Source organism: Amyelois transitella, chromosome 15, assembly GCF_032362555.1.
Source record: "Amyelois transitella isolate CPQ chromosome 15, ilAmyTran1.1, whole genome shotgun sequence".
Taxonomy (NCBI): Eukaryota; Metazoa; Arthropoda; class Insecta; order Lepidoptera; family Pyralidae; genus Amyelois; species Amyelois transitella.
In genome coordinates, this window is record NC_083518.1 from 4,420,437 (window position 1) to 4,447,781 (window position 27,345).

The 27,345-nt window shown below is 33.5% G+C and overlaps 2 protein-coding genes across 2 annotated transcripts in view; both read left to right on the forward strand.

The window, feature by feature from the left end:
* The first annotated feature begins 328 nt into the window (after positions 1 to 328).
* Positions 329 to 21,425, forward strand: LOC106135699 (dopamine D2-like receptor). The gene is made up of 8 exons (XM_013336066.1): positions 329 to 826; positions 9,269 to 9,378; positions 12,951 to 13,203; positions 15,648 to 15,838; positions 17,487 to 17,582; positions 18,438 to 18,635; positions 20,825 to 21,003; positions 21,211 to 21,425. The coding sequence occupies exons 1-8, from the start codon at positions 329 to 331 to the stop codon at positions 21,423 to 21,425; spliced, it is 1,740 nt and encodes a 579-aa protein (XP_013191520.1).
* A 4,262-nt stretch (positions 21,426 to 25,687) lies between these two features.
* The window catches only part of LOC106135722 (HMG box transcription factor BBX), a 31,412-nt gene continuing 29,754 nt past the window's right edge, over positions 25,688 to 27,345 (forward strand). Inside the window, exon 1 of the mRNA XM_013336089.2 lies at positions 25,688 to 25,970. The gene's annotated coding sequence lies outside the window, so the exon portion shown is untranslated. The remainder of the gene's footprint in view (positions 25,971 to 27,345) is intronic.

Below are 27,345 nucleotides of genomic sequence, written 5' to 3' on the forward strand. Positions count from 1 at the left end.
TATGTTATTTAAAAAAAATTAATTAGTTGCAACACTGGGACCTGTTCATCTTTCTTCAAACATCTACAACATTAATATACTAATGAGCACGTTCCTAAATGTTCTTCGAGTACCAAATTTTGTTACTTGGGGCAAAAATGCGGGACACAGATAACAAAGAATGACTTTTAATTAAAAAAAAACTTGTTCCAGGTTGCCGGTCCTGCACAATGAACGAAGCGAAATGGGAGCACCAACCCGAATACCGCAACTCCACAACGCGTTGCTACAGGAACGCTCCACATCCCTAGTGAAAATAAACCGAACACACAAAACCCGAATTTAAATAATGAATGCGGAGACAGAAAATGTCGACGCACGCAAAATTGGGATGGATCTCCCGAAAACCATATGCGGCAACCAATGCGAGAACGTCACCAAAGTGAGCGCCTTCCAGCTAAGGCCTCCTGATCCAAACAACACCTTTTTAAACAGACCATTCATCCACGAAAGAGCAGTAAACGAAAGTGACTCCCTCAATCTAAGAATGGTGCTCAACATAAATGACTCAATAAATGAAATGTACGGTTTTGACATGACGATCAATGAAACATATTCAAATTGTAGTTTTGAAAATGGAACGTGTGTTAGTGATGTGCATTATAACTTCTGGGCGTTATCGCTTTTAGTGTTCCCTCTATTAACGTTATTTGGTAACGTGCTAGTTATTATGAGTGTGGCTAAGGAGAGGAGTTTACAAACTGCAACTAATTACTTTATTGTGAGTCTAGCTGTGGCCGACTTGTTGGTTGCAGTAGTAGTGATGCCATTCGGGGTATATTATTTGGTAAGTTGTCATATTTATTCGCTTTACGAGCCTTTGATAAAAATTCCTGAGTGTTTAAAATTTATTATCATTCACCAGATTATTTAAATGTTTCTGACCTTAGACTTCCCCATCATGAGTTTATAGTTAAACATACGACGTACATAAATTCACGCTTCTGTTATTGCAACTTATCCCATCCGTTTCATCATTGCAATTTATCCCATTTTTAAGTAATTATCCATCTCTTTTTATCCATGTCTGCTTATTTTATTAGCTAACCAGTGATATGTTTCTAAACCTTACATGTATGTAAACTAAATTTCAATACAGACTGTAACATTTTCACCTCAAATTAGCCATGCTAATGCTTTTACCACCACCCGCGGTTAATTCTGGCGAAACGCGGTACAGTGAAACCGTATCTGTAGCAAACAGTAACCGCATAGCTGAAACACAATAGCTATTCAGGAATAACGCGTTATTTTCGAATTACGAAATTTTTCCTGAAACATGAAATCCTTACTTGGTATAATATTGTTTGAAAAAACATAAGGAAGGTAAATCAATTATGATTTCCTTTTACACGTGGTTACGCTACGTAATTTTTACGGCTTAGGTAGTAACCAATGGTTGACTGGTAGATAATGCTTCTAGCGTTAAGTCCGCTAATTTATTTATTTATTTATTTATTTATTTAAACTTCATGCACGTAAAATGTACAACAGGTGGACTTAATGCCACAAGGCATTCTCTGCCAGTCGAACCTTTGGACCAAACTGAGATGGAAGTACGGGTAGTGCGATAACGGTAAAAAAAATTATATAAATATAAATAATAATAGGTTACTTAATTAATTGTAATTAATTGTGCTATATACATTTGTATTTTGTGCAATGAAGTTTAAAAAAATAACTTACCAACATATTTCGACTCTCAGTTAATTTAAATAATTATTTGCCCTTTTTTTATTTTATCTCACGTATAAGTACGTACATATAGTTACCTCTATCCCTTGCGCGGTAGACAGAGACAATAATTAATTTAACATTCATTCATTCATTCATGTTTTAATGTAGGCAATGTGCATTCGCGCACGGTTTAGATTTAAGAGATCTATATTTGTTAAATTAACGTCCGGTGAAAATGCTGTAATGTAGTTTGTTTCGCCGCTTTTTCTACACATGCGCTTTGGAAGCGGTAGTAGTTATAATTAGATTTAAGTGATGTGACGTCAATAAGTATCCAATTTTGAAAATAAATCTATTCTATCTAATATTCCTGAGTAACTGAAAGGCCACGATCAGCTGTATGGCATTATGATGGAATTGAGATTCAAAAAGTTACAGGTCGCTAGCCTATTGGTTTTTAAATAAACCGTAAGTTTATAAGCCATTAGTCGCCTTTTTCAAATTTAAATTCAAAACTTTTATTCATTATTATGGGACACCACAATATCACTTAATAATGGTCATTTTACATCACCAATCTGAAAGACATAGTGTCATTCGATTCAAACATGCCGGAAACCACACTGCTTATTTTATTTCATTAAAATTATGATTTAAAACAGGATAGAAAGCAATATTCGCGAGAAATATGCTGGTAGATATGTGAAAGGCACTGCACACATTCCATTTATGCTTCCTGCATTATCTTCGCAAGCTTCATACGCATATAAATTTAAAGAAACGAATTGATTAATCCAATATATTCCTGAAAATCTTGCAGTTTTTTCTAACTTTTTTCGATTTGGTAGAAAATATATGAAATTCGTATTCGTTTAGATATTTTAATATCTCATTTCTGCTAAAGATTATGTTTAGCGAGATAATATGGCTGGATCCTCATAATCAGATTTGGGATTTACATAATCCTCTTCTATTTGTACCTGCCTTGCTTGTTTATGTTTAATTATGAGCATCATACCGATACCAATATTATCTTCTCTGAGTACCATTATACCGAAACAGTTGAATTCAAACGCAGAAATCGATAGATATCATTACTACAAACTATAAAATATTGAGAAGATAAACCACTTTTTTTTAAAAAAACCATGTAATCGTATTATTTATTATTTTTCACCAAATAGTAACGCTTCACTTTAAAATTGAAAATTTAATCCTTTATAATTTCTATATCTTCAAAATTGTAACATTTCGAAATTCCCGTAATGATGAGGTCCTTAAAGACCAATGTTTCGATTCGACAATTATGAAACTCATCCCCGACTGTCATTTGTCCGACAATTAATCCGATTTCGAAATGTGATTCAAATTAATGATATAATAACACGAACGGTACGTATCATGGAATTGGTTTAATTAGAGTTCGAAGATTATTTTAAATTTGTTGATTGATGTTAAAAAGCATGATGTTTGAATTTCGAATTCCAATATATTTCTCGATCAACCAAAACGTTCCTTTTTTGGTTGTTTGTGTCGCAAATTGAACAAAAGTTTTACCCATTTGCCATATCACTTGGGTCATTAATGTTTAAATTACGGTTTAAAAAGTCTCACCTGTTCACTCTCACACCGAGAATTTCAGTTTATAAAGACGTCATTTTTTTATATGTCTGTAAAAACAATCTTCGCCTTTTCCTTTTTTTCATAGTTAGTATACACTCCAGCAAACTAATAGTTATAAATCTTTCATATAAAAAAAGCGAGCACGTCATTCAATAAACGGTCAACACAGCTTTCTGCATTCATTCATGTCGCCATTTGCAGGCTTCCGTGAGCTTTACAGAGCTTACATACGATACTGAATAAGCACACGTTGGTATACGAGCAGTGTTACCAACCCCAATGTAAAGTTAAAATATAATCTAACAAAAAGTATCTCTTGGGAACGTTTTCAAAAGACACTTCTATAGTTAAAACGTTTTTCGAGATGCTGGGGTCCACTTTTAATGACTTTGTGAATGAGATTTATTGGTCACCTAATCGATGAAATTGTTTAAAAGAACCAATCGATCTTGATATTTCAAATTTGTCGTGTAATTTCCTTATGAGATCTAGGGGTCCGAGCACTTTACACATGTGGAGTCGCGGGGTAACTTCAGTAACAATGAAAAAAACTGTTGATTTAGATGTCAGAACTGAAAACTGTAAAGACACTTCAGATCTACAGTTAAAACTAAGGGGTTGGCTACACTGACTACGAACTCATTGAAAATGAAAATGTCAGCGTGACTTTTTCAACGAAAAATTTACGCACTGTTTGAGGCTTTGTTGTAAAAAACGGAATTTTCCGTCGAAATCGTTGAATCAAATTCTGAATAGTCACATTTAAATTTAATTGACTGATGGACTTCGCAATCCATCGTTTAGTGTGCGTTTATACGGTTAAATTCACATAGATTTTTTTATACATTTAATACATTACGTCAACTTAAAACTTTTACGTAACTGATTGATATTATTTACCTATTATTTATTTATTAAATGTATTGAATTATCTTGATAATATTATGTCTTATACTACAAAATACAGGCTCAAAAAAATTCCATTAAATTATTTTCACTGAGGACCAAAATTTTTATCATAATATTCGGAGCGCGTCCATTTATTGGCAATAAATAATATGGCTTGCCAAGACGCCTGGCGTGGACATTACTCCAAGCATTCGAGGTCGAACAGCTATTCGTTTGCAATCACCCTGTTATTGGTAGTAAAGAGGGCCAGTGCATTGGAAATAAATTTGACATATATTTACTTTTAATATAGATATAGATATAATAAATTTTGATGGAATTGCTACTGTGAATATTTATCATGATCTCCGTTTTACATACAAATTATCTTAACAACCATTTGATGTGGGTTACTCGAGTAACTTGCAACAGTTAGTTGTTTCGCAACCAACACGTCTGCAACTATGTCGGAAGTCGGACATAGGGATCGTATAAGACAAACAGTACCTTGTTAGTAAACACACTGAGAAGTTGAAATTGTTTGGAAAATTACTGCGGTACAATGTGATTTACTGGCGTTGCGCTAAACTGGAGCGGGAACGGTAACAGACCAGAATGTGCGCAAGATTGCTTTAAAATTTGTTTTCATTAAAATTTGTAGTTCGTTCCATGATAGTGTTCAGGGATACAATATATAGAACAACAAAACTACAAGCATTAATTGATTTTAGAAGTTGAACGTAGGTTTTATGTATATGTGTATATTAAATCGCAATAACGACTATAATTCCGATGATGATTTTATCAAGATAACTAGAGGTTACCCGCGGCTCCATAATTCGAAAAATTACAAAATCATCGCAAACACTCTCATGAGAGGACAGACAGAGGAGTTGTCTTCTTAAACTTATAATAGATTTAAAATTCTTATTCAATTACAAGCAAAGAGCAATTTAGAATTGATAAATACGCATTGCGATTTTCCTTTTACCTAGTGACCCTTCCTAATAGGCTCGTATGTGCCACCGTCCATTTGTTCCGTCCATACGCTGTATAACAGCTAAGTTGAACTTTGCTCTCTATTCAATCGCCAAAATACGACGGTAAATTGAAATTCACCGTACATCCCCCGCAATGGATGCGGAGCGTTTTCCAATCGCGGTCGATTATTCTTCGAGCCGGCCCTGCTTATCCCAAATCGTTTTACCGCCAACATCAGTGCCGTGTGGTTCCCGGCACTATTACAAAAAAGAATAGGACCACTCCATCTCTTTCCCATGGATGTCGTAAAAGGCGACTAAGGGATAGGCTTATAAACTTAGGATTCCTCTTTTAGGCGATGGGCTAGCAACCTGTCACTATTTGAATCTCGGTTCTATCATTAAGCCAAATAGCTGAACGTGGCCATTCAGTCTTTTCAAGACTGTTGGCTCTGTCTACCCCGCAAGGGATATAGACGTGATCATATGTATGTATGTATGTATCAGTTTCTCATTCGGTAACTACTCAATCTAAAATTCAGATTTATCTACTAGTGTTTAGGGTTCCGTATCATTTGAAGGAACTCGCATAAAATAATTTCTGCGGCATCCATTTTATACTTTCTAACCGGACTTACAATTAAATGTTATCATGAAACGCTATCAGATATCTTCATCTAATACACAAAACAAAAGCTCGTCTTTAATGAAGTTCATCTTGACTGTCAAAGTACGTTTACTTAGGCTTTGAACAGTTGATAAAATATCATGAACTTTAACGTAGATTCGGACGGATAACGGACCACTTTCTTTCCGGTGGATGTCATAAAATGCGACTAAAGGAAAGGCTATAAACTTGGGTGCTTCTTATAGGTGATGTAGGTATGCTAGCAACCTGTCACTATTTGAATCTCAATTCTATCATTAAGTTATACAGCTGAACGTGGCCTTATGGTTTACATTTGTTTATTTATAATCATGAATTCTTAAGTTGGTGTAACAAGAATAATATACACTCTGAAACGCGCAAATTTATTTGTGCGGTATTCTTATTTCTACAATTCAGTTGGTACGTGGAGCGATTGAATGTAGGTTAATCAGAAAATGCATTCATAATAAATATATTAATTTATTTAAACTTTCTGTACGTAAAATGTACAACAGATAGACTATATGCCACAAGGCAATCTCTATTCCAGTCTAACCTTTGGACTAAACTGAGATAATATATTTTATTATTGTTTTTTTTATTATCTTCATTGATACCTTACTATTTACCTCACTTTGGTAGACTTCTTTTCTTATATCTATTTTTCAGTTGTAATTCATTGCGGGACGTGGTGTGCGATACTGAAATTGAAAGTAAATCAGGAAGTTGTTCTCAGTGGGACTGAGAGTAAATTAAATAAATGTTAGACATTTTATAGGGATCGATTTTTTTAAACAGTAATATATTATATCATAACAGGGCTCTGAATCACAACGCAAAAAATGCAACTAAGAATATACTCACATGATCTTGTTCACTCGCTTCTCAGCCTATCTGTAAATATAGATTCAAATCATTCATCTTATAAAACCTTGCAATACTTATTTTTGAAACTAGAATCATTCACGTTGACCGCGTCATATCTTTTTAGGATAGACAAAGCCAGTCTAGACAGAAGAGATGAAAACTTTCTATTTCTAAAAAAGAAATTAAAAAAATTCTTGTTCGCTTATTTCATTTCGCATTGTAAAGTCCCGCTCGTTGGTTTTCCGCTTTTTATAGTTTTTTCATCCATCGAGTCTGTTGAAAAAACCATATAAACGTGTTCTACCTTCCGTGGGCAAAATGGACTTTTTTATAAATCAAACGAGGCCTTGCGTGAAGATAAGCTCTTATTGGAAATTTCTGAAAATGTATAATCCTTTGTACAAGTTCAATTAAAGCTTTTCTTTTTGGGTATTTGTTCATTAGTTACTAAACGTTAGTGATTTGCTCTTGAAATGAGATTACTAGCTTTCGCCCGCGGCTTCACCTAAATTTTTGACTATTATTCCCGATTGTAACTTCTGAAAAATTAGCTTGCCTTTGTCCTGATCCTTAGTCTGAACTATATTTGTACATAAAATTGTGATTGGGATTTCAGCGAATCAAGTCATTGATATCAGCTTCATATTCGTAAAACACTATAAAATAACTTTCCTAAATAATTGAACAGTATATTTGGAAATATCCACACGTACATTGTACAATACAAAACCTAACTCAGTATCTGTAGTTCACCAAAATGGAATAACACGTATAAACGCAGCAAATTACTTTGATCTATTGGCCCGTTACTCTCCGGAGCTGAATACGAATGAGGGATTCTGTGTCTGATTAAATCTGTATACATATTAGGCAAAAGGTTGAACACGTCTGGCTTGAAAGACAGACTTGGGCAGCCACGCGGAACATTTGTTTGGGAAAGTCTTTGTTCTTTTACACAAAAAATCCGGTACACTACCATAAAATAAATCTTTATTTTATGGTAGTGTACCGGATTTTTTACATTTATAATTACCTATTTTGAATATTTTGCTTTAAGTTTTACTCTAGTTTTGGTTGTTGATTTCCTGCACCTTATTGAAGGTGTAACTGTGCATGCTAACACCAAAAATGCGAAAATGAGATTCGTCTCTAAGCAAAAAAGGCCCTGAAAAATACTTATATACTATCCATTATTATACTACTTATACATAATTTTATAATGTACTAGCTGACCCGCGCAACTTCGTTTGCGTGTATCCCGCTACTTCGACAAATACAATCAACGCACCAACACATATTGGATACTAATTTTCAATTCACAATAACTTCTCTTTCCCTTAACCGCGTTTAAAATATTAAAATGTTAGGGATGTTAGGGATATGTCTAAATAACACACTGTAAACTGCAAAAATAATCTAAATTAAATGCTCGTGATGATGAACTTACTTATTTTGATAAGGATATATGTATTATTGGTTATATCACCAGTTAAACATCACCCAACGAATTAAATGTTTTTTTAATACAGAAAAGTAGTTTTTGTGACTTAAATAAAAAAGCTGGATATATGTCATCGCGGACTTTTTTGTAGAACTAATAAAGACCAATGTTTTTGCTTTACATTGTTCTTACTTGTATCCAACGGTATAAGCGGCGCACGCACAAATGCAATCTTCAATTAGATTTTTTTTCTGACTTCTTGGACATAAATCGCTATAACTCAGCTAATATAGTTTCAATGTAGTTCAATTATATATAAAAACCTGTCGGAGAAAATACTCTTTCTATTAGTGAAAACCGCATCAAAATCCGTTGCGTAGTTTTAAAGTTTTATGCATACGAAGGGACTACAGACAAAATGGGCGACTTTGTTTTATACTAATGTAGTGATGTAGTGACTATTATACTAATTTAAGCTGTCATTTTAAATGTTTCTCTAAGGATAAACGCACGTTTTGTCGCGCCACACGAACTTCTTTTCTCTTCTTCTTTTCTCCACGTTTGAATTATTTTGTGTATTTATGCAACTTTGCACACACCCCCGCGCTGCAGTCGCCATAGATAAATAACTTACCTCATTCTTTACGGATAGACAGAGCCAAGAGTATTTTGGCTACTTGAATACATTCTGCTATCTGAAAGACTTTCACCAAAGTATCCGATCAAAAGCTGTCACTATTGAGATTGCGGTGCCTTCGGCGCGACTAAGTCTGACCTCTCTTCTTTTCTTCCTGGCTATAGTCCCGGTTCTATTCTCACCACTCTGGAGAGGAGCCCGGGGTAAGCTCTGTCCATGGATTCTGGATTGGGTGAGTCATGTGTTTACATGAAGCGACTTTTACTGACCTCCGTAACCTTTGCAAGAGAACCTAACCTAATATAGTTACACATCCAGTTGCCTGAATGTGCAGGTTTCCTCACGATATTTTCCCTCGCTGTAAGAGCTTCAGTTAGTGACCAAACTAATGTATAGCGGTGCGTGCGGCGCAGCTAAGTTTGAACTCACCTTTACTATATTAAGTTCTCTTCTCATCTTTTTCACAGTTTAACGGAGTGTGGGGCCTTCCAGCGGTGGTCTGCGACTGTTACATAGCGATGGACGTCACCTGTTCCACCTCTAGCATATTCAATTTAGTCGCCATTTCTGTAGACAGGTAAATAAAGGTATATTCTAAGTCCTCGTTCGCTCTAATAAAGCCTCTTACTTGGAGGGCTAAGCAAAGACAATCCGTCTTCTTATAGCGATGCTTCAAATTTTAGGTTTCCAGCTGTCTATTTCATAATTAAATATTGTTTTATCTTTTATTTAAATACAGAAACCAATAAATTGCTATCATGTTTTTCCGTAATTATCAAAAATTCTATATTTGAGAAAGATTTTTAATAATTTCTGTTATTTTTCTCCTAATTTATTTTAAAAAAAGTAAAGTTCATAATTTCACGGATATGCAAAAATAAACAATAACATTCTAAATCGGTTGTTCGCGGGTCCCGGAAGCATTTTTTAATAAACCACCCTTGTCATGTCCAGTCCAGTTCAGACAAAAATATATCGCTGAAGGTATGAATGCTGGCGAAACTCCTAATTTTGCTCTCGGACCCCTGACCACATGCACAAAATAATGAAATCAGAGAAGTTACTGCGACAATCAACTTCTGTAGCTGTTGAATCCTGGCACGAGTTTAATAATATTTTTAATAATATTTTTATGGCAAACATTTTACTATTTTAGTTATGGCAACGGTGCCTTTACAATATAATTGTCACATATCTCTCATTCTCTCTCTTCTGATGTCGAGGATATAACCACTACGATGATCACATCGTAGTGGTTATTATACTCTTTGGTCACATTGATAGCGAATAAACATATTCCGTGAATCCGGTGTCTTATTCAGCCGACTTCGAGATCCCACGGACATTCCGCTAATAGCTTCAGAACTGCTCAGAAATAAAGTGAATAATTGCTTGCCTTCTGCTCCCTCCTGGCGTAAATCCTGGTTACATGCTGAGTCACCTCACTGTAGAGGAGCCCGTTCTCCCCTTAACTATGAAAGTAAAGTGAATGCCTATAAATCATAACCCCAGATTTGATCCCTGGATAGGTTAATATGGACAATGATATTTTTTACCTAGATCTGGGTCTAAGAATTAAAGCATTTCATTCAAAACATAAATGTAGTTATATGAAAAAACATACAGACAGACTTATACAATTTATTTTCAGTTTATTATTTAATAAAAAAAAATATGACACTACGTATTTCTTTATGCTTGAAAAACATGATAGAATTTAATAGCGATAAGGCGGCTTCCTCTATATATTTCAGTTAAGTACATAGTTTTTCTTAAGTGCTCTTATCTAGGCACAATAAATCGTAGTTGTACTTACTTGCTTATCTGGTTGTTTTTTTTTTATATTTTATGGTAACTCTCATGTAGCCTCCGATGCATCTATGCATCAAATATCCAAAATAATTATTTATAATATTAAATTTAAAAACGATATTCTAATCTATTTTTGTAAGAAATTGTATCGGTAATTTTATAGTACAACACTAAACTAACTGTCAAAAATGTCTCTCCGTCTTATTTAAACTCGTCTATACAAAGAAGACGAACATCACGTCATGAGATCCTCCACCCTATTCATATATTCTACTTGTGACAGTAATCATGCCCGCTTAAAGTTGTCTAATTTTAATAAGTTATGTGATCTCATTCTGTATTCTCTTTAATCCTCATGCCATGAAATTAAAGGCACAAAGCTAAGATGAGTTGACCGATTTTTTTATTAAAATCGCTGGGTTATGCTTTACACCTTAATTTTACGATTTTAGACCTGACATGAGAGACGAAATTAACTTTTTATAAAAGTATACTTACCTAAAATACCTAATTGTTCTTTGTTCTGGCTTAGACTTAAAATTATTTATATTTTTGTCATAAAAGCACTGTCATAATGAAATGTTACAGAAAATATTATAATTAAATTTCTGTACTTTTTGTACTAAAATTAAAGAGCTCACATTTACATTGGCATTATTTTGCGTGCAAACTATTAATTCTTTACAACTATAATAACGATTTATCTTATCAAATTAATTCATTTCTCGACCGAGAAGACAATATCAAATAGAAACGGATCAATCAGATTCAGATACCTAAGTTTGGTGAATAATTGTTTTCTTTACCTTATTCAAATCAAATCATTACTTACGAAAATGAGCAAAAACTAATGCGAACAAAAACAATTGTAATGATAATGACTCAACATTTATGTTTACTGTCTTTTTTTCGTCAGCTTTCTCCCATCGTGTGGAGATGGGCTCTCATAGTTTCTTTTTATCGCTTTTATTGATCCATGATCGATCAAAGTACCGTGTGATTCCGGCACCAATATAAAAAAGAATAGGACTACTTCATTCCTTTCCCTCTCTTGGTTGTCGTAAAAGGCGCCTGAGATATAGGCTTATAAACTTGCGATTCTTCTTTTAAGCGATGGGCTAACTTCCTGTCACTATTCGAATCTCAATTCTATCATTAAGCCTAACAGCTGAACGTGTCCTTTTTCTTTCTTTTAAATCTGCAGGGCCTGTATACCCCGCAAGGGATATAAACGTGATTATTGTGATTATTATTGTTGTACTCATATTATGCAAATAAAAGTTTGAATTTGAATTTATATGAATGAATGATTAATCTAGGCAATAATCAATGGCAAGTAGAAACACATAAGTTCATAATTAATATATTTTTCTATATTATGTCATTCTGCTTAGTCATAGATCAATGTTCCATTCAGGATATCACACAAATAATTTTTAAAAGTTTTGAAAACATTTCATTACTGCAATGTTATTTTTAAAAATAGGAAAATTTTCACACTACTTTTTGTGTTTGGATATTCCTTCCTAATAAAATACAAACTAACAAAATATATATATTATGTTCATTGAATAAATCCAATATAAAGCAAATAAATCATTCATTTGAAAAAACAAATCCCAATCGAAACAACTAGATCATTAACAAAATAACTGCCAACTCACATAAACAGATAGCCTCGATTCACAGAGCTTATAAACTTGAACTAAGCAAATGTTGTAACTGCATAGTTCATTAGTTCAGTTACAACAATTTGCGATCCGAAGGTAATCCCAGCTAAACCCGGATAGTATAACGGGAACTCTATACTAACTCCTTTATTCGTGAACGTGTCAGTATATTCTAATATTACAATTTCATTGTTGTGTTCGTCGGTAGTTTTGTTGATCAGATAAAATGACTAGGTTAAGTCATTTTATCTGACACGATAGGTTTGCTACACGATAAATGTTTGGTTACAGAGTTCCAATCGACATCCTTTTACATATATGTAATCACAGCAACAGTCTTGAAAAGATTGATAGGCCACGTTCAGCTATTTGGCTTTATGATGGAATTGAGATTCAAATAGTGGCAGATTGCTAGCCCATCGCCTAAAAGAAGAATCCTAAGTTTTTTTTTTTTTTTTTTTTTTTTTTTTATATTTAAAATGTTTATGTCCACGATACATGCTCTTAAATCGAATCAATTAATTCAAGAGTGTACTGTAAGTTCATTCAAACTTCCTAAAACATAATTACGTCGAGGTATATCCCTTTTAGGATAGACAGAGCCCGCAGTCTTGAAAAATGAAAGGCCACGTTCATTGTAATACATTCTTATCTTTTTTTCTTTCAGATACATAGCAGTAACTCAACCAATCAAATACGCGAAACACAAAAGCAACGGTCGAGTATGGCTCATGATTGGAGTGGCTTGGCTGGTCTCCGGAGCTATAGGATCCCCCATAGTGCTAGGTCTCAACAACACCCCAGATAGGAGCCCTAACCAATGCCTGTTCAATAACATCAACTACGTGATATACTCGTCATTGGGATCCTTCTACATTCCATGCATCATCATGATGTTTTTATATTATAATATTTTTAAAGTAAGTATTTTTAAGAAGACTGTATAGTTTTTAACCGTATGGAAACACTTAAGTGTTCCTATAAAAATAGGCCGTGAGTTTTCATCTCTCTCCCGTAAAAGACTACTGAGAGAAAAGGCATATTAGTAATCTAATACAGCTTTTACTAAAATCCAATACGGGTTAGTAACACTTGCGGAGGTCAGATGGGATTGTATAAACCTGACTTACTGAATCTAGGATCGTGGTCAAATGGCGCCCTCTAGGCACTGTGAGGTGACGACCGGCTTGTACGTCAATAGAAAGAAGAATTATAATATGATTATAAGAAATGTTCTTTTATTGATGGTGATATCAGTTTTATAGTGACCTATTTCTCTTAAATTACTTTATTTTAATAACCAGATTTTAAGAAGTAGTATTGTACTTTTATAAATAATTTGGCTGTCATATTATATGTAACTAAAATAGGAAGATATAAATCTTCGTATCAGACATAATAATAGTATGATGGAATGATTTCTATAAGTGTATCCTTCCTTCCCCGACATTAACTGATGGGTTCACTCACGCGTACTGCTTCTACCATAAACAAGAGTATTTTTGGTATATTGGCTGAAAATGCAATATAAATCATTTTTGCAACATATTAGCCACAATCTTAAACCCACAGCTATGCACGCGCGCATTTAGCGTCAATTACAAAAGAATTTTTCGCAAATCCCGCGGGAACTATAGTTTTTACCGTATTGAAAAGTAGGTCTTTCTCCAGACTCTTAATTATATATACGCAAAATTTCATAAAGATTGGTTTAGTACATAACGCGTGTAGAGACAACAAACAAATGAACTTACTTTTGTATTTATAATATTAGTTGCGATAAATAAAAATTCAAGTCAACATCAAAGGCAGTTTTATCAATAGTACAAATAAATAAATTTCTATAAGTACAAATAAATAAATAAAAGAACCTTAGTTTTAAAAAAAGCACAGTACAATGTACAGAGAGTAAATCCTTGAATCATTTAAACCATGAAACACTCTCGTAAGCCACTACGATGTTTTTTTTTTCAAACAACACATTTTTCTGTCAATAGGTTGATATTTTTATTTGAACACGTTGTGTATTTCAGATTTATTTTCATAATAACACCAAATATATTAAAATACTTTCGTACTGACTTAAACTTACGTAATATGCAAGTTTACTCTGTCTACCCCGCAAGGGATATAAACTATACGTATGTTATATCTAATTTAAGACATCGATACAATATCTGACTCAAAAATCGTTATTGTATCAAAGTACAAAGAATCTAATCCAACATTGACTGTTTTCTGAGTTAATTTGATCGCTAACCAATGCTTTTGACATGTCATGACGACAAAATATCGTGAGGAAACCTACACTACTAAGGCAACATGTACCATCATAGTTGCGAATGTTCGACGGGAGTCGCATCGTATAAAAACGTAACTTACCCTCTTTAGTGGTTACAGGCGCACCCCCGGCTTCTCTCCTGAGAGATAAAGTCGCTAATGGGACTAACAGCAAGATGCCAATGACATATTACCTAATTTTAGTGATTAACAATTCCTGTAAAGCACCTAGTGAAATCAAACCGAAATGGATTACACAATCTACTTCAAAATAATCTTTGCATTCAATTTGAACGTGACTAATTAAAGATTACTTCTTACTTCTCGAAGCTCCGATCACCGAGCTTCTACTAAGTTTCAATACTCTCAAAGCCATCACAGAACTAATCACTTTAATAAGGTTCAGAAGATATGAAATACGTATTAATTTAAGATTTGAAGTGATTTTATTTTCATCTGAGATTTATTCAAGTGCTTAGTCTGATTTTAACTGATTTTAACATTTGCAGTACAATAAAATAGAGACAAGATCACTCATCTCAACCGTAAAGATCGTAGAAAATTTCTAAAGATAAAAATACTAGTTAAATACTCTGTGTTCGTTTGTCCGTCTTTCGCAAATAAAAAAAAAACTATATTTTTCTAACAGGCATTCTACCATAAATACTTTGCCATGTCTGCAACAGCATGAAAAGTATCGCTTACTTCTGTGATTTTTTCTAACATCTGAAAATATGCGTTTTTATAATTTATCGACTGTGATGAGAAAGTTTGTTCAACAACACAAGAGGGAGTGCAAATAACTTGTTTACAAGTCGTATCTTGGAAACTATTTTTGCGCAATTCTACATACATTTTGTATCCATTATAAACGTAAACTCTTTTTTCCTCGTTGTATTCTTGCCTCTGTACCATAAGTTTTGGGTTGGATTCCTGGTCAGGTCATAATGGGTCATAAATGATCTTTTAATGATTGTCTGACTGAGTATATAAGTCTTCTTCCTGTTGGCAATAATCCCGGTTATATCCACTCATCTCGGCAGAAGGTAAAGCAAAATTTCTTGCTTATATTTTTCTTCTACAGGCAATACGCCAAAGAGCTAAAAAGCAAAGAATAGCCAAGAAGACTGCCTCTGCCATCAGCTCGGCGGTGTCCAGCGGCACTGCGGCGGTGGTCATAGAGAACGTGGCTCAAACTCGGGTAGACGGCAATCTGCAGGAAGACAAGCCCACTAACACTGCTTCTGGAAGCAATGAGGATGAAGACGATGACAAGTAAGGCAATTAATATCTACCTACATACAAACATATAACATTTCCTTTAGTATTTTATACTTATTACCTTTTTTATACTCAAGACAATGTATATTAGTCCAAGATTTAAGATCTGTATTTGTAAATTGACTTATCTGATGAAAACGATGCAGTGTAACAAATACACTGCAGCGTTTTCATGCATCGCTTATTCTATACTTGCGTGTTGGAAGCGTTAGAAATTTGCATAAAAGTTTTTTTTGTTATCATGTATCCTTTTTTGACAATGAATATAAATATTTATGAACCTATGAAATTACTGTAACTTAAGCCTTCCTTGAGACTTATTGGGGAAATATCAAAGGTCACCTTATCAGAAACACAAACAACATGACGTTTGGATTACCGCCAAAAAGTCCACATTTAGTCAAATCATGTGAAATTAGGCAAGCTATAGAATGAAGAGAAACTCTTTAAGAATTTACTAGAGAGTCTATAATAGATCCTTCAGTATCATTTCGTGGGATATTCTACCATTTTTTTGTATCTTATTTCGATCCTTTTGCCCACAAAAAAAAATATTTATTCATTACACTGCTTTATTTAGCCAGTATTGTCCACGTCTTTTGTCTTGTTCATGTCAGTAACATGAAACTCTTGTCTAATGCATTGTTGTTTACCAAAGTTCTTATATCTTTTCATATTCCAAGAAATGCCTGAATATACTGCCATAAGGTGAATATCTATTCATTCATATTATTTTACGATACATTATTCTGAAACAATAAGAAGTAGACCACAATATTACACAGGCGCGTTTGTCCTGATAGGTAAATAAGTATTTGATGCAAAATCTTTTTCTCGGAGCTCCCTATTTAACTAAAATTCTCGTTTCCTCGTTCCCATGGGAATTTCTTATCTGTTTTAACATGTTTTTACTCTACAAATAAAAGTTTAACAGGAAGAAAATGTATTTTTAATGAAATTTTCACTTGTTTATTTTCCATTATTATTCTGTTTACTACAGGCAGAATAAATATTTTCTAGTTTCGTCTCGTCTTTTTGAACAAATGTTAACAGAAAACACGGAGCTGTTTACTTATATTTATTTAACCTTTGTTGTAGAAACTACAACCTTTATAGCACAAAAAGGCAGAGTTAATGCTAATAGCATTATTATTTATTCAATCTCCAGTTAAAAAGTTACTTTTTATCCTGGCTTAATTGAATTTACAATTGCATGGATTAGGTTTTCAATTATAAATGTAAACTTTACACGAGTGTGTTGAATCATTCGGACGTGGTTAAGCGGATTGGTAACATGGTTTTATTACTAAACCAAAAAGGTCCAAACAAGTGATGCAAGTCACGCTGATAAAATAGTGAATACTGGAATTTTCCCAGAGCTTAACGATTTCATTTCTTTGCAAAATTTTATTAAAAATAGTTTCATAGTGTTTAGTTTATTCTGTACAAACAAAAATACAAACATTTTTTTTATATATTGTTAATTAAGCATGATAGGTAGGGCAACTACTTTGCCCTTTTTGTTAGGCAACACATTTTGATCCAGCAGTGCCTTAGAAAATATCTCGTAAAAAAGTATACTTGCTTACTTTTTTGTCTAGAAATACACGAGATTTATTTATATCAAATATATTTTTTTTAGCTTTGGTAGAACAGAAATGGGCGCATACGCAGAAGAGCTGGTCAATTCAAGGTCTGCTCGCTTCATGTTGGCTGCTGTAGTCGAGGAGACGGGCTTGTAAGTTTTCATCTACCTTCATTATTTTTGATTGTCGATATTTTTTTATAAACAACTCATAGCTATGTTGACAAAAATGATGTAACTTTCCACATTTATTAGTTTTACTAGTACTTAATCTGACCTATCCACTCCAAGATAATTTGGTCTCTCCCGAGCTCTCTCCAGAGTGTACAATGATGTCGTTCGATTCAGATCGCATCATCATGCATTGTCGTTAATTAAACCAAAATAACTCTCCGAATCCACAATTGTCCTTTACTTTATTCATTCTTTTTATCAATCTATCAATCTAAATATCTCGGTATGCATTACAAAGGAAAGCTGAATCCAATAGGGAGATAAAATCAATATAAATCGCTTCGTAACCGAGTGGTTGAGTAATATTACAGATAACGCACAGCCGTTTGCATTTACATTTCTTGGAGATTTAAGATATAGTTTCCTGAAATTAAAATAGAACGAAAGTTTTATTTTTTTATACTTATATTAAGTTTTCATAACCAGCGACTTCATAACCATTTACACGTGTCTCTGACTGGATAGATAAAACCAACAGCCCAACAAAAAGCCAGGTTATGCTTAAAGATTTGATAATGGATTTGAGATTTAAAGGTGTTAGGATGATTCTCCATCCGTCAATTCCAGTCCATTCATATTTATAAACTATCCTCTTCATTTAGTTTAAAGCGGTATGCGAAAAAATATCCACACACAATGTTTTACCTTCCTAGCAGACTAGCATGGAAAGGTGCCTTAACGTATTGTGTACAAGCTGAGTAAAAAAAAATTAAATATTTAACGTTGAATGAAATTATCTAGATTTGAAACATAACCTCAAAATCATCCCACCAGAATAATGGCGAACCTAGCATCGCCCATCCCAATGATGGACCCCAATACCAACAACGACTCAGGGTACGCGCCTTCCAACCTCGATGGGGACAAGGAGCACACTCCACCAGCCTCTCCCACTAAAGAAAAGAGAGAAGAAGAGAAGAATGGAGATAAAACTGAAGGAAAAGGAGATGTGCCGAAAAAACCTGAACTTAAGTAAGTAGCATATATTTTAATATAGATCTGAGTTCACGTATTGCGCGAATTGAATATAAAATTGAAATTTTTAATAATTTTAATTATTTTTTTGAAACTTTATTGAGCCTCAAAGTTACAATAGGTGATAAAATTTATATTCATATTATTTATATATAACATTATAACTGAACAAAGTACCTAAGTTTTCTTAGTTTTGCTTTAAGGCCATGTTACAATAAATTTACGGTACGATTTATTAAAAAATAATTAAAAGAGAATAAAATAGTTTTAAATAGAGCTTGGCTTCCGTCAAAGGTGAACAGAGAATTTATGTTTCTGTTGAATTTTAGTGCAACTCCGGTAATGAAATATGAAACAAAAGTTTGTAGCAAATGCTACGAATGCGTAGACAACGGGGCTACGGATCGTAGCAAAAATAGCTGCGAATTTTGCAAAACTAGGAATGCAATTAAGGAAAATATGGAAACTTTGTATAGAATAAACTCAAAAACATGGACTGCTTTTCGTAAAATTTTCCGTGTTTTAAATAAACAAGTTAAGCAATATATGTCATTGACCAATGGTGACCAGTCTCCGTCTTAAGTCGAATCTCCCACGACACTGTTTTGTATTTTCTAATACCTTGTGTCAAACATTTAATAAATTTTCAAAAGATATTAAATAGACAAGTGCCCTTAGCTTTTAAACCATTAACTGAAAAGCAGCCTTACGATTAAAATAGAGATATATATTTTTAACATACTACCAATTTTAACACGTAAATTCATCTCAAGACAATATGTAATTACCCCGAATTGATTTTAATGAAGCAATCACGAAGTTTGATGGGTTTGCGAACTCGTTTGTTTTAAACTTTCCCTGAATTAACTCGTATTAAACTTTATGGCCATTGGCTGCCAATCGCTGCCAGAACAAATTGCCTTGTCCCGATAGTATTTCTCTATATAATGAATCACATCTCGGTTTTGAAAATGAGTAATTTTATATCTATGTTACATTGGTAGACAATATTTTACAATGTGTTCAGTACATTGTAGCAATAAGTTTTTCAACTTCCAATAATATAAAAATTTCAAAACCTTTTAAAGGAAACGTAACACATCCAGAACCCTAAATGCGCAGGTTTCCTGACGATGTTTTTCGTCTTAAAAGCATCAGTTTTCATTCGCGTGAATTTTACAAACAGAAAATATTGTGATATTACATTATAATATTCTCCAATAAATATGAATTCAACACTAGCAGTTAATTAGCTTTGAGCCTATTATCCCGGACTACTATTGGACGCGTGCATTGCAAAGAAATTAGTGCAGCTATTAAACGTGGCTATTGATCCATAAATTATACACTGTTAAATGCTAATTGCTCATATAACTACTTGTTTATTAATTTGAAATGGAATTAGCCATTATTTTCAGTGCGAGTATATCTACTTTGAAATTTAATCTCGATTGTGAAAGCGTCCTTAAAGGACCACTGATTTGGAAGACACTTAAATTTAGGCATACATACACAAAAGGCATTTTGAGGAAATTTTATACTAAAGCAAAGCAAAAATAATTTGAATACGGTTAACCCAGTACCTTCAGACGACTTAATCCTTACTAAGATTATTAAATGTGTAATGAGAAGTTATAAATATTATCTTTTACGTTTAACCTACTCAACCATTATTTTAAATATTTCATGTGTCCATTGTCCGTTTTAATGCCAAACTAGGTGAAGTTTGGCATTAAAACGGATGGACACGGACAAGTACATTTCAACCCTAAAAATATACTGTTCACACGCGAAATTTGCGAAGTATGCAACGGAATCTCTAGCAAAATTAGTTCCTATATAGAGTACGATGTCGATAAATGAAATTCTGATTAGAATAAATAGGAACCGAAGTCAATTGAACAATTGACTGGGTAATTCAATTCTGAGAAATCAATGAGGCATTTGTCTCGTGCCGGCTTTGTCGTGGAGGGCCTATTCATTGGGTTTCTCCACAGATTATTTAGTTCGGTCTTAAGTAATAATATGAACATGTTCGCAACACGAGTATTTTTTGAGATCACCAGGAAAATGACAAAAACAAAAAATTGGCCAGAGAGTAAAAAAAAAACAGTTTGAGAATTTGTACAACTTTGACAATAAAAGCATCTTTATCAAGTACGTATATATCGAATTTTCTTCACTAGGAAGAAGCTCAGCCGACTCAGCAGCAGCTCCATGATTTCGACTCCAAGAAGGCGGTTCAGGAGCGCCGCTTCAGCAGCCAGGTTCACCATCTTCAGGGCAAACAGGGCCGGCAAACTGAGGGCTAAGTCCTTTGCCAAGAAGGAGAAGAAGGCTACGCAGACGCTGGCTATTGTATTAGGTAATAATTTTTTTGTTTGGTAGGAAAGGAAATTCCTTGTATATTAAAGAATTTTATTTTAGTTTATTTTGTTTGTCACTGTTTTACTTCATAATATTGTATCATAAATGAATAAAATAGAGATGACAATTCAATTATGCACAATAAATCAAATAGTGCGTTTATTCCTTACTCCCAGTAAAAAGTCTATTTTTATCTTTGTTCCAGGTGTGTTCCTATTCTGTTGGGCGCCATTCTTCACGTGCTCCGTCCTCGACGCTCTCTGCGCCATGTTTGACCTGCCATACTCTCCAGGGGTCACCGTCTTCATCCTCACAACGTGGCTTGGCTACATCAACTCCTTCCTTAACCCTGTCATCTATACTATCTTCAACCCGGAATTCAGAAAGGCCTTTAGGAAAATCCTGCATTGTGGTACCTAGCCCTTGGATTTCTACGTTATTTATAGTTGAGCCCCACACTCGTGTAACTAGTGTATAACAAATAGAAGTACTAACTTAGATACTACTCATATATTTGTGAATCTCCTTTGACTGCCTGAAAGAGATCCCTATTTGGTATATGTTAGCCTTTGTATATATCTTTGTATATCTTATATATCTTTAGTGTATTTTGTTCTTTCGCGTACAATAAAGGTATTACAAAAAAACCTCATAATACACTCTTACATCACTCACACAGGTGAAGGAAATGACAACCTTATAAATTTATATCATTAGGATGAAACCGTCCTCAAAAAGTCGACATAAAAGGCTAGTTTTACTACATTCCAGATTAGTATCCAGCACATACTCGTTATAGAATTCCTGTACTTTTAAATTTTATTAATGACACAATATATATTTGTTTATTAAAAAGATTTTTGTGGATTGAAAATCTATTTAATAAAAGACATATATTCTTATGAATAATAGTTACAATTTTTAGAACATTAATCAACCCACCCAATTTAATTAAAATAACTTGTATAACTTGTATTTATCTCAATCACTATCTAAAAATTGCCACTATTGTTTTGTAAATGTAAACTATTTGAATTGATTTTCCTGTCTTACTTTTTTGTACCAATATTTTATGCAGATGAGAGTAATTTTTTATCGTTTATTAAATAAAAGGTTTGACCTATCCTAGTCCTACTATAATATTGTAGTAATTAATTGTTAGTTTTAAGATGCTTATAATCTTTGTAAATATGTATTGTAGGTAACTAGTTTATACATAATATATTCACAAATTCATAAGTCCGTAGGTTGTTATAGAAGTTTTATAATAGAATTCGTATTTTTTTCTGATTCGCTCGCTTCACCATCTTTAACTTGAAGACTGAATATTCTCAATTTAATTGTGATAACTTGTTCAATGAATATAACTACTGAAGTTTAACTTCTTATCACTTAGTTATTAAAGCAATTTCTATGAGATTAGTTTGAAACTAATGATATTAATTTCGATTCATTTGTTGTTAATTAGAATTAGTTATTAAGTTCCTAAAACAACCAAAGAGTAGAGAACTTTTTAATTAAATAAATCAGTAAAATTTTTTCTTAATTTCTTTTTCAAAAACACGATAACGATTGTATGAATTAATATTTCGCGATAACTTATTTGATTTTTGCTATAATAAGTTGTAAAATTAATTTTTCCACATAATTCCCTATGGTTGTGATGTGAACTGTTTTCTACTTGTATAGTAGCTATCATAGAATATGCAGTAATAAAAAGAATGGCTACCATAAGTTGTAAACTGCTTCTGAAATTTCAATTAAAAAATATTTTTTTTTTTTATCCAAATCCACTTCAGTCGCTAGTTATTTGTAAAAATTGTAACCGTAATATTCTTTGCTACTTAAGTGAGTTTTATGTCCCGGAAACATTAGGTTACTTATATCTTAAATATCACGAAAAAATGCTGAAAATATGGGGTTTAAATTTGGCATGTTACTTCTTGAGAAGTGTTTAAAAATATACGAAAATTAAATTTCCTCTAGTATACTTTTCTTACGGGCAACAGCTCCTATAGAATAAAAAAATAATCATCATGTTTTCAATTTTTGAACGTGAAAAAGTTAGAATTAAATTATTGCCTTTAGGATTTTTTCAAATTTGCCAAATATAATTTATATGCCAATAAAATTATAATTGTAAGCATAGTGAACTGTATAAAAATGTATAAATGTTAGATTACATGTTGTATAATTGATGTTGAAATAAACGAAAATTAATGAACTGAATTATCGTTTCTTATTGTTTATCCTCTTTACCACTAACTACCCGCGTCTTCGCTCGCGCTAATTTAGTGCCACCTTCAAAAGAAGACAAGTGTTTCGCAAACCCCACAGAACTTTATTTTTTACCGGGATGAACCTACGCTATGTCCTTCTCCAGACTCATATACATATATTATTATGTATATACATGCAAAATTTCAAGCGTAAAATTTTAATTAGATAACGCGTGAAAAGGTAAAAAATAAAAAAATAACTTAGTTTCGCAATTTTAATATTGGTTGGAATAACCGAGGACGTTACTAAGTAATAGGTGAAAGTATTATTATATTAATTAGAAATCAATAATTTGCTGAGTAAATTTGAGTGATTGATTGACAGCACACAAAAGTACTTAGATTTATAGTTAGGAGTGTAAAAAGAAGATATTTCGAAAATACGATTGGATAAGATTTTGTACAGGTACCCATAGTGCTATAATTTTTTTTAAATTGGATTCATGTAAAAATTACGCAATAATAAATCTGTTATACAAAAATATAACAAAATCAAATACAGAAATAAGTAATATAATAGTGTCTCTTTTCTGGAAGCGTAGACTGACACTACCTACATCACATCATTTACTACATACATAGATATATTCACGTCTATACCCCTTGCGGATTAGACAGAGCCAACAATCTTTAAAAGTCTGATAAGCCACGTTCAGCTGTTTGGCTTAATGATTGAATTGAGATTAAAATAAGTAGTGACAGGTTGCTAGCCCATCGCCTAAAGAAGAATCCCAAGTATTATACTTAGTTTAGTTAGGCTATCCCTTAGTCACCTTTAACGACATCCATTGAAAAGAAATGGAGTGGTCCTATTTTTTTTGTATTAGTGCCGAGAACCACACGGCACTACTGCTTCATTTGCTACGATGTGACTTTTAAGGGTATGTGTACGGTAGATACTCAACAAAATAAATAAATAGTATCTACATAATAAAGTAATTTAGAAAATTTTAAACTTTATCTCAATTTATTATGCTGTTCTCCCTTCCACCGACATGGTCTTGAAAAGAAAACGTATTTTGTTTATACACCATAATAAAAATTAATTTTACGTAGGGTCTCCTCACAACAAAAGGATTAATATGCCATTTGAGTAAGCGTACCCTTAATCATTTGTATACAAAGCAAACTGAACTTATCCATTATGAATACACCCTTGGTATGTAATTGAAGTTTGAAGATAGCTGTATGTCTCTAAGATGAATGATAAAGTTAATCAATCAAGCGTCTTGGTGGAGTTAATAAATTCATACATAATGTATGTATGAATTATACTCTATTACAAGTATTAATATATCTAAAAGCTTCCTTGTTGGTCTATTAAAAAACAAATCTTATTACATACCTGCCAGCTACTTTTCTTCTCGTGCAGAAAGGAATCGAAGAAAAATAAACTTGTAAGTCTTCTTTTAAGAAGCGGGCTAGCAACCTGTGACTTGGTACCTACCTAAATCAGAATTCCGTCTATGTGGCTTTTAAGTCTTGAGACTGTTAACTCCGTCTACACGATAACGGGATAAAGACGTGATATATGGTTTTAGGTAGGTACTATATAACGTTAAATCCTAATTCGTCTTACCATTCTACCCTAGAGTTCTACGGAGTCTAGGGTTCATTTTTTAGTGATAGTATCAGAAGTTATAAGTTGTAAAAGTACCTACGAGTACCTATCTGACCTCCATGACCATGTGAACTTACCTGTTCCAGCTGGCACACTGGATGACCCTCGTGCGAACCTGATTTATCATTAATTACTCGTATAAACATAAAACAGGAAAAATTATTTTATTTCATCTAACTCCACAACTTTTCCATATTTTCCTAAACTTTATTTCTATGCACACCGCCATCTATTATCACGAAACTGTACTCATTCATAAGTGACTATTAAAAGCGTAAAGGAAAAAGGTTTAAAAACTAAACCAAGGTTGAACATTACTTAACCATTTCTACTAAATCAAAGGTGCACATTATACATTAGGTATTACATTCTACTAAACATGAAAAATTTAATCGTATAAGATTATTACAGAAAATAAAGGAGGGCTCAAACAACTTGTTTGCTATAATAAACCATAGTACCTCAATATCATAGGAGATGGCGCTACTGTTTAGTAAACAAGAAAATGTGTCACGCCCCAATATAGGTAATTGGTAATCTATTGCGTGTTATTGTGAAATAGAAACGTTTACCCAACTTTTCTTTAGCGTTTTTCAATTCATCGCTTGTTGATAATTATTTTATTTGCCACTTTTCATCTGCATTAATGCAACATGAAAAATATGTTTGTTGTGTTTGAAGTTCTCAATTAACTAGAGTCATGATGTCTGTCTCGCTCTAACATTGGTAGACTTACTTTGTGTTAGAGAGAGAAATACAATATCACTATTGCGTCCGAAGTACAGCAGTCTTTCGTATCAGCTGACAAGCAAAGCAAAAACAGTCGGTGCGCGACCATCTTGTCAAAACTGGAGTCGGTGACAACAAATAAATATTGTAAAATGTCTTAAATCGCTCGTTATTAAACAAAGTAAACTTTGTTTTTAATAAAGTATAGTGTTTATTTCGTGTTGGTGTTATTTTTAACGCGGTTGCTATACATTTTGCTCAATAATTTCGGGTTTATGTTGCGTCAAATGACGTCATGTATGTGATTATTATACACGTATCGCGACTGACGAGTTCGTAAGTATTTTCCTTTATTTCTATTATAATTTTAATTACTAATAGTTCTTTGTGAGTGCTTTTCCATTCTTGGTCATTGCTACTTTCATTCATAAATCAGTGGGAATTGAGCGCAGGGGCCCCTTTGGTTTTCCATACGTGTCTGTGCTATAGAAGTTTACAGTGCCCTTGAAAATTATGCAGCAAAACTCGCGTTGCTGTGCCGTTGGTCGGAAACCACTGCACACAGCAATTTTTGCTTTCTGTACCATTCATGATGTAGGCCCCAGAAGGTCGTGATTGCTGTCGCTCATTCCGCTTGGCAACGGATCGTCCGCAGCGCACTTGACTAAAAATGGAACGCTCTCGACACTAGAAAGTACATTATTGTGATGTATGAAACATTGAAAGTGTATAACATGTAATATTTATGTAGGTAGGTGGTATCTGGAAATGGCCGTGCTATCGCGTTTGCGTCGATATCGGTCGGCAGCTAACAAGTTTTTTTTACAGTAAAATGCCTCCGCCAACTTACGAATTCGTAGCTAAGTCTAACAGACGTTTACGTAATAAAATTAACGATGTCATCGAAAGTATTAGTTTTAACAAAGGCCTTCTTTGATACAATTACTGACCTAGGCACCTACCTTTTATAAAATTTACGTTCTTTTAACCTATACTTTCTTAAAACTATACACACAAATTGTTCATAAAATCTTACCTAGTTTGTAAACTAACCGATGCTCTTACGATAAGGGCTAAGATTGTGACGAAACCTGCTCATCCAGGCAATTGGATGTGTAACCATAAATTATGAGGGATTAAGTTTTCAAGCTAGTGGAGGTCAGACGGGAGTCACCTTAGGTAGTCTGAAGTAGAGGTACAATAGGTACCTATCTATTCCGAACTGACTAACCCACTCCAGTATCGTGGTCAGAGGGGAACATCAGGCTCACCGTCACAGGGGGATCCCACACTCATGTTCACGGTGTACCCCAGGCACTTCCCCAAAGTGACGTAACCGGGACTAAAGCCAGTAAGATGGTCGACACATAACACCCTCCAGTTAAATGCTCCACTTTTTCAAATTTTATCAGATAGTTTTTATTTACATAAGTAGTATGTTCTTAAATATTCGCTTCCTACCAAGTACCTACCTATCCTAATTTCAAAAACAGGTAAGTGACTCCTTCCTCCCTATCCATCAAAACTGCAGTAGATTAAAAAATTAGCATAAAGTTTCACGTTTCATATTCACTCATTTGAATTACATAATTATGAACTGTCTCATGTCTATGAAAAACGGGTGTTATAGCTTTACATCGCATTTAGAGGTACCTAGTTTAGTTTTATTATGACTATGTTTCTATATTATAAATACATAAAATCAGAAGTG